This window comes from Onychostruthus taczanowskii, unplaced genomic scaffold (assembly GCF_017590055.1).
Source record: "Onychostruthus taczanowskii isolate IOZ18803 unplaced genomic scaffold, ASM1759005v1 scaffold573, whole genome shotgun sequence".
Classification (NCBI taxonomy): Eukaryota; Metazoa; Chordata; class Aves; order Passeriformes; family Passeridae; genus Onychostruthus; species Onychostruthus taczanowskii.
Genome location: NW_024503380.1, coordinates 3,400 through 11,823, shown reverse-complemented (window position 1 = coordinate 11,823; position 8,424 = coordinate 3,400). Strand labels below are relative to the sequence as shown.

The 8,424-nt window shown below is 71.3% G+C and overlaps 3 protein-coding genes across 3 annotated transcripts in view; 1 reads left to right on the top strand and 2 right to left on the bottom strand.

Moving 5' to 3' along the window:
* The first annotated feature begins 85 nt into the window (after positions 1–85).
* CNN1 (calponin 1) lies at positions 86–3,795 on the top strand. Its single transcript, XM_041417940.1, is given in 5 exon segments — positions 86–417; positions 715–836; positions 1,330–1,396; positions 2,317–2,775; positions 3,392–3,795. Coding segments are annotated over 5 exon segments (966 nt in total). The 5' UTR covers positions 86–354; the 3' UTR covers positions 3,647–3,795.
* A 1,744-nt stretch (positions 3,796–5,539) lies between these two features.
* On the bottom strand, positions 5,540–6,562 carry ELOF1 (elongation factor 1 homolog). Its single transcript, XM_041417942.1, has 3 exons — positions 6,227–6,562; positions 5,894–5,964; positions 5,540–5,806 (listed from the first exon to the last, which is right to left on the bottom strand). Exons 1-3 carry the CDS (start codon positions 6,340–6,342, stop codon positions 5,742–5,744), a joined length of 252 nt encoding a protein of 83 aa, XP_041273876.1. The 5' UTR covers positions 6,343–6,562; the 3' UTR covers positions 5,540–5,741.
* Positions 6,563–7,478: 916 nt separating this feature from the next.
* The window catches only part of ACP5 (acid phosphatase 5, tartrate resistant), a 3,399-nt gene continuing 2,453 nt past the window's right edge, over positions 7,479–8,424 (bottom strand). Inside the window, exon 3 of the mRNA XM_041417941.1 lies at positions 7,479–7,799. Within this exon, the coding sequence (XP_041273875.1) occupies positions 7,563–7,799 (237 nt within the window). The 3' untranslated portion in view covers positions 7,479–7,562. The remainder of the gene's footprint in view (positions 7,800–8,424) is intronic.

Below are 8,424 nucleotides of genomic sequence, written 5' to 3'. Positions count from 1 at the left end.
GGGGCGGGGGGGGCGTTCCGGGATTCCCCCCCACCACCCCTCCGGGATCCCCCCCGCTAAATGTGGAAAAAATGACGCCATCACCCGCCCCGCCGTGACGTCAGCGCGGCGGAGGCCGCGGATTGGCCGCGGCCGGGCCGGCCCGGGGGGGGCTCCGCGCCCACCGCCCACTTTTAAAAGTGGCGGCGGCGGCGCCGGGACGGGACCGGGAGGAAGCGACCGAGGGCACCGAGCCGAGCCCAGGGCACCGACCCCACCCGGGACAGCCCCGAGCCCACCCGGGACAGCCCCCAACCGGCGCCGCCCGCCCGCCGCGACCCCCCCGGAGCCACCGCGACCCCCGGGACCCCCGGCATGTCCAACGCGCACTTCAACCGCGGCCCGGCCTACGGGCTCTCGGCCGAGGTGAAGAACAAGGTGAGCGGCACCGAGCCGAGCCGAGCCGAACCGGGCCGGGGGGTCCGGGCAGGTGCCGCCCCCTCCCCCGGGGCGCGGCAGCAGCGGGGGCGGGCGGGGGTCTCGGCGGGACCCGGCGGGAGCGGGGGCGGGACCCGGCGCTGTCCCTGGTGCTGCCCCGGGAGGGAAGCCACGGGCACCCCCCGTCCCCCGTCCCTGCCCCCTGCCCCGTGCCCCCCGTCACTGTCCCTGTCCCTGTCCCTGTCCCTGTCCCGTGTCCCCGTGCCCCCCCTCACTGTCCCTGTCCCTGTCCCGCAGCTGGCCCAGAAGTACGACCCCCAGCACGAGCGGGAGCTCCGTGCCTGGATCGAGGGGACCACGGGGCGCCGCATCGGGGACAACTTCATGGACGGGCTCAAGGACGGCGTCATCCTCTGCGAGTACGGCCGGGACCCCCGGGACCCCCCGGACCCCCTGGGACCCCCCCGGGACCCCCTGGGACCGCCTGGGACCCCCTGGAACCCTTGGGACCCCCTCAGGACCCCCGCTTTGTACCCCCCTCTCCTGCCCCCAGCCCCAGCCCGGGATGATCCTCTGGGATTTTTAACCCTTTCCTCACCTGGGCTGACCCCTGACCTTTGGCCCCTGCTGGTCACCGACACTGCTGGGCCTGTCCCCTCCCCCCCCACTAAGTCCTGGCTGGATTTTTGGGGTCATCGTGGGGCGACCCCCCCCCCATGACCTCACTTGTGTGACCTCACCTGGGGTCACCTCACCTGTGTGACCCCCCCATGTGACCTCACCTGGGGTGATGTCACCTGTGTGACCCCCCCTGTGACCTCACCTGTGTGACCTCACCTGGGGTCACCTCACCTGTGTGACCCCTCGTGTGACCCCTCGTGTGACCCCCCCGTGACCCCCCCGTGCCCCCAGGCTCATCAACAAGCTGGAGCCGGGCTCGGTGCCGAAGGTGAACGAACCCGTCCAGAACTGGCACAAGGTGAGGGGGGCAAACCCCAAAAAAACCCCAAAAAACGCCGGGGGGCTTTGGGGCAGGATCCCTGAAATTTGGGGAGGGTCTGGGGGGGAGTTCCAACCCCAAACCCAGCACCAAACTCAACCCTAAACCCAAACCTAAACCTGACCCTAAACTGAAACCCGACCCCAAACCCAAACCTGACTCCAAACCCGACACCAAACCCAGTCCCAAAACTGACCCCAAACCCAAACCTGACCCTAACCCCAAACCCAAACCCGGCCCCAAACCTGACCCTAAACTCAACCCCAAACCCAACCCTGACCCCAAACCCATCCCCAAACCTGACCCCAAACCCAAACCTGACCCTAACCCCAAACCTGGCCCCAAACCTGACCCTAAACCCAAACCCAAACCAGGCCCCAAACTCGGCCTTGAACCTGACCCCAAACCAGAACTCAAACCCGGCCCCAAACCCAAACCTGACCCTAACCCCAAACCTGGCCCCAAACCTGACCCTAAACCCAACCCCAAACCCAACCCTGACCCCAAACCCATCCCCAAACCTGACCCCAAACCCAAACCTGACCCTAACCCCAAACCTGGCCCCAAACCTGACCCTAAACCCAAACCCAAACCAGGCCCCTAACTCGGCCTTGAACCTGACCCCAAACCAGAACTCAAACCCGGCCCCAAACCCAAACCTGACCCTAACCCCAAACCTGGCCCCAAACCTGACCCTAAACCCAAACCCAAACCAGGCCCCTAACTCGGCCTTGAACCTGACCCCAAACCAGAACTCAAACCCGGCCCCAAACCCAAACCTGACCCTAACCCCAAACCTGGCCCCAAACCTGACCCTAAACCCAACCCCAAACCCAACCCTGACCCCAAACCGACCCCAAACCGACGCCCCCCAACGCGGCCCCGATCCCGCGGCGCAGCTGGAGAACATCGGCAACTTCCTGCGCGCCATCACGCGCTACGGGGTGAAGCCCCACGACATCTTCGAGGCCAACGACCTCTTCGAGAACACCAACCACACCCAGGTGCAGTCCACCCTCATCGCCCTCGCCAGCCAGGTCAGCTCCCGGGGGTCCCGGGGGTCCCGGGGGGTCTGGGGGGGCCGCGGAGGGTCCTGGTGGGGGACACCCGGGGGACACCCGGGGACACCCGGGGACACCCGGGGGACGCGGCGGGCGGGGCCGCCCCGCCCCGGGGACAGCGGGTGACGCCGCGTTTGTCGCTGTCCCCAGATGGGCACCAACAAGTTCGCCAGCCAGCAGGGCATGACGGCGTACGGGACACGGCGACACCTGTACGACCCCAAGCTGGGGACAGACCAGCCCCTGGACCAGGCCACCATCAGCCTCCAGATGGGCACCAACAAGGGCGCCAGCCAGGTGGGGACACCGCGGGGACACCGCGGGGACAATGCCGGGACACTGCCACCATGGGGACACCGCGGGGACACTGCCACCATGGGGGGACAGGGGACACTGAGGGGACACCGCGGGGACACTGCCACCATGGGGGGACACGGGGACACTGCCACCGCGAGGGGACATGCGGAGGGATGGCAGCCGGGGACTTGGGTGTCCCGGATTAGGGGGACAAAGGGAGCGGAGGGGACAGAGGGGTCTGGGGGGGCGTCAAGGGACAGAGAGGGGACAGAGAGGGGACCGGGAGGGACAGACGGGGGACAATGCGGGCACGGACACCCCGCGGGCAGCACGGGGAGCACAGAGCGACCCCCCGCACCCCCCGGCGTCCCTCGGGCTGCCCGTGCCGTGCCCACCGCCCCGAGCCGGTTCCGGTGCCCACCGCCCCGCTCCGCTCCCGTGCCCACTCCCCCGTCCCGCTCCCGTGCCCACTCCCCCGCCCGCTCCCCCGGTCCAATTCCCGTGCCCACCGCCCCGAGCCGGTTGCCGTGCCGGTTCCGGTGCCCACCGCCCCGCTCCCGTGCCGCTCCCCCGGTCCAATTCCCGTGCCCACCCGCCCGCTCCGCTCCCCGGGCAGGCGGGCATGACGGCGCCGGGCACCAAGCGGCAGATCTTCGAGCCGGCGCTGGGCATGGAGCGCTGCGACACGGGCACCATCGGGCTGCAGATGGGCAGCAACAAGGGCGCGTCGCAGACCGGCATGACGGTGTACGGGCTGCCGCGCCAGGTCTACGACCCCAAGTACTGCGGCGGCCCCGAGCTGCTCGGCCTCGACGGCCTCGACGGCCCCGGGGGTCCCGGGGGGCCCGGCGGATTCTACAACTCGCAGTAGCCGCCGGCCCCGCGGCCGCTTGCAGCCCGACAGCACCGCTCGTCAGCACCGGCCTCACCGCGCAGCGCCGGGCACCGGGAATGGGATCGGGAACGGGAATGGGATCGGGATCGGCACCGGGAACGGCACCGGGAATGGGATCGGGAACGGGAATGGGACCGGGACCGGGACCGGCACCGGGAATGGGAACGGGATCGGGACCGGCACCGGGATCGGGAACGGGACCGGGATCGGGATCGGAACCGGGAACGGGAACGGGACCGGGACCGGGATCGGGATCGGAACCGGGAACGGGATCGGGAACGGCTCCGGGACTAGGAACGGCTCCGGGACCAGCACCGGGATCGGGAACGGCTCCGGGACCGGGAATGGCTCCGGGACCGGCTCCGGGACCAGCACCGGGATCGGGAACGGGAACGGGACCGGGATCGGGACCGGGATCGGGATCGGGAACGGCTCCGGGACCGGCACCGGGAGCACTCCTGACAGGGGCAGTACCGGCACTGGGATCGGGAACGGGACTGAGAACGGGATCGGGAGCGCTCCTGACAGGAGCAGCACCGGCACCGGGATCGGGATCGGAACCGGGAACGGGAACGGGACCGGGAGCGGGATCGGGATCGGAACCGGGAACGGGATCGGGAACGGCTCCGGGACTAGGAACGGCTCCGGGACCAGCACCGGGATCGGGAACGGGATCGGGACCGGGATCGGGAACGGCTCCGGGACCGGCACTGGCACCGGGACCAGTGTCGGGAACGGCTCCGGGACCGGCACCGGGAGCGCTCCTGACAGGAGCAGCACCGGCACCGGGATCGGGATCGGAACCAGGACTGGCACCGGGAACGGGACCGGGAACGGCTCCGGCACCGGGACCGGCACCGGGAACGGCTCCGGGACCGCTCCTGACAGGGGCAGCACCGGGATCGGGATCGGGAACGGCACCAGGATCGGGATCGGGACTGAGAACGGGATCGGCACCGGGATCGGAACCGGGACTGGCACCAGGATCGGCACCGGGAGCGCTCCTGACGGGGGCAGCACCGGCACCGGGAGCGCTCCTGGCAGGATCGGCTCCGGGATCGGCCCCGGGATCAGTCCCGGGAGCGCTCCCGACAGGGGCAGCACCGGGACCGGCTCCGGGATCGGGATCGGCCCCGGGAGCGCTCCTGGCGGGGGCAGCACCGGCACCGGCACCGAGCATCGGCCCCCCAGGGCGGGAACGATCCCGGGCTCGGATCCGGGACCGAGCGGAGCCGGCGGGGAACCGTGCTGGGGATGGCCCCGGGAACGGGCCCGGGGGGAATCCGGCCCGGGATCGGCCCCGGTGTCAGCCCCGGGGGGTTCGGTTCCGCGGGATCCAGTCCCGGTGTCAGCCCCGGGGGGTTCGGTTCCGCGGGATCCAGTCCCGGTGTCAGCCCCGGGGGGTTCGGTTCCGCGGGATCCAGTCCCGGTGTCAGCCCCAGGAACGGCCCCGGGATCGGTTCAGGGTCCGGCTCCGGGTTCAGGCTCAGTCCCGGTTCCGGGGGGTTCAGTCCCGGTATCAGTCCCAGGTTCGGTTCCGGTTCCCATCCCGGGGGGTTCAGTCCCGGTTTTGGGATCGGTTCCGGGTTCGGTCCCGGGGGGTTCAGTCCCAGGTTCGGTCCCGGGTTCAGTCCCAGGTTCGGTCCCGGGTTCAGTCCCGGTTCCGGTTCCGGTTCCGGTCCCGGGGAGTTCGGTCCCCGCCACGTGTGAAGCCACCGAGGCACAATAAAAGCCACACGCAGAGGTGACAGCGCTGGGACAGTGCGGGGACACCGGGGGGGGCACCGGGAGGGACACCGGGGGCACAAAGGGACACCGGGGGGCACAAAGGAACACCGGGGGGCACAAAGGGACACCGGGGGACACCGGTGCCACCGGCTCGGGCCGTTTATTGCAGCGCCGCTGTCGCCGGTGTCCCCCCCGAGGGGACAGGGACACGGCTGGGGGCTCACCGAGCCCCGGGGGGGTCACTGCCCGGGGGACACCGAGCCCCGGGGGGGTCCCGGCCCCGCCGGGCGCTGGGGACAGGCCGGTGCCGCCCTCCCGGTGTCCCCCCGGTGTCCCCCCGGTGTCACTGGTTGGCGGCCTCGCAGGCGTCGATCCAGTCGCTGTAAACGTCCACGGGCTCCGACAGGTCTGGGGGCGCCGTTAAGGCTCTAACGCGGATTTGGGGAGTCCCGGGGGGGGTTCCGGGGGGGTCCCGGTGGGTCCCGGTAAGGATACAGGTGATGGGGGTCTGGAACTCCTCCAGGCACACGGTGCACGAGATCACCCCGGTGTTCCGGGCGCGGTCCCTACGGGCCGCGAGAGGCTCGGGAGCGCTCCGGGCTCCGTCCCGACCCCTCCCGGTGCTCCCGGTGCCCCCCCGCCGCCACCGGGACCGGGACCTCCCTCCCCGGTACCGGCACCGCCGCCTCGTGTCCCCGCCCTCCGCTTCCCCCCCCACCCCCCGGGTTCCTCCTCGCTCTTTCCGCGCCGCCGCCGCCCCCGTGCGCGGTTCCCGGTGTCCCCCGGTGTCCCCCGGTGTCCCCCCGGTGCCCGGTGTCCCCCGCTCACATCTTGACGTCGCAGGACTTCTCGTGGTTGCAGAAGGGACACGTGAACTGCGTCTCCAGCGTCCCCGTCATCTTCTTCTTGGGCGGCGGCTTCCGCTTCGACTTGCGGCGGCCCATGGCGGCCGCACCGGAGCCCGGAACCGGGAACGGCCGCGGCAACGGGAACTACAGCGGGATCGGCCGCGGGAGCCGCCTCGGAGCGGCCCCGAGCCGCTGTGGGACGAGCCGGGGGCGGCTGGACCCCCCCGGGACCCTCCGGGACCCTCCCGGTTCCCCCCGGTCCCTCCCGGTTCCCCCGCTCCCTCACGCCGCGCTCCCGGAAGTGTCGCCCCTCCGCCCTCAGCCAATCAGCGGCGGGAAAACCGCGCTCCGCCCCACGTGACACACGAGCGCCCCGCTCATTAGTCGACGGGCCCAGCCCTCCAGCCAATCAGCAGCGCGCAACTCGGGCTGTCCCGCCCACCAGATGGACGCGCGGGGCAACCAATCAGCAGCGAAGCAGGCGTGACCAGCGCCTCCAGGCCCCGCCCCCCGCGCGGTTTTTGGAGCGAATCGCGGCGGATTCGGGTCCGGCAGCGCCGGGCAGAGCCTTTATTGCGGGGGGGGCACGGGGGCGGCCCCTGGGGTCAGGGGTCAGCGGCCCCAGGGGTCAGGGGTCAGTGTCCCCAATGTCCCCCCAGGTCAGGGGTCAGCGGCCCCAGGGGTCAGGGGTCAGCATCCCCAATGTCCCCCAAGGTCAGGGGTCAGCGTCCCCAATGTCCCCAGGTCAGGGGTCAGCGTCCCCAATGTCCCCCCGGTCAGGGGTCAGTGTCCCCAATGTCCCCAGGTCAGTGTCCGCTCCCCGGTGTCCCCAAGGGCTCAGAGATGGCGGGCTGTCCCCAAAGCCCGTGGTGCCGGTGTCCCCGGTGTCCCCTGAGGGGACTCAGCGATCTCGGGGTGTCCCCAGGGAAGGGGTCTTGCTGTCCCCCTGCCCCCTGTCCCCAGGGAAGGGGTCCCAGTGTCCCCAGCGTCCCCCTGTCCCCGTGTCCTGCTGTCCCCAAATAAGGGGTCCCAGTGTCTCCCTGTCTCTGTCCCCCCTGTCCCCCTGTCCCACTATCCCCAGGGAAGGGGTCCCTCTGTCCCCAGTGTCCTCCTGTTCCACTGTCCCCAGTGAAGGGGTCCTGCTGTCCCCCCTGTCCCGTTGTCCCTGTGTCCTGCTGTCCCCAGTGAAGGGGTCCCAGTGTCTCCCTGTCCCTGTCCCCCCTGTCCCCGTGTCCTGCTGTCCCCTGTCCCCGTGTCCTGCTGCCCCCAGGGAAGGGGTCCCCGTCCCCCCATCCCTGTCCCGTGTCCCGGTGCCCTCAGAGCTGGCGCGGTGGCAGCGTCACGCGGTGCAGGACGCGCCCGGTGGCCTCCAGGAAGGTGACGGTGGCGGCGCGGGGCTCCAGGCGCACGTGGGCGAAGCCGCCGGGGCTGGCGGGGCTCCCGAAGAAGAAGCGCAGCGCCCCGGGGGGCACCGAGCCCTCGTGCGGCCGCGAGTCCTCCATGAAGTTCCCGGCGCCGCTCAGGACGTAGCCCACCCCCCCCTCCTCCAGGTACTGCGGGGGGAAGGGGGGGTCAGGGGGGAGGGACGCACCTGAGGGACCCCCCAGGGGCTGCCCCGGAGGGATCGAGGGGTCCCCGGGCACGTCTGGGGGTCCCCGGGCAGCTCTGGGGGTCCCTGGGCAGCTCTGGGGGTCCCCGGGCACGTCTGGGGGTCCCCGGGCAGCTCTGGGGGTCCCTGGGCAGCTCTGGGGGTCCCCGGGCACGTCTGGGGGTCCCCGGGCAGCTCTGGGGGTCCCCGGCCCTTTGAGTCCCTCCCTGGGCTGGGTTTGGGGCTCCCTGCACACCTTTGGGGGTCCCTGCAAATCTCTGGGGGGCCCTGCGCATGTCTGGGTGTCCCCGGGCACGTCTTGGAGTCCCCGGGCAGCTCTGGGGGTCCCCACACACCTTTGGGCTCCCCGCAGCCCCGGTGCCCATGTCTCACCTGCCCACCCCTCACCTGTCCCCATCTAACCTGCAGGTTGTGCCTGTGCCCACCCCTCACCTGCAGGTTGTGGTTGTGCCCCCTGCCCGTGCCTCCCCTGGGGGCCGTGCCCACCCCTCACCTGTGCCCACCCCTCCCCCGTGCCCGTCTCACCTGCAGGTTGTGGTCGTGCCCCCTGCCCACCCCTCACCTGCAGG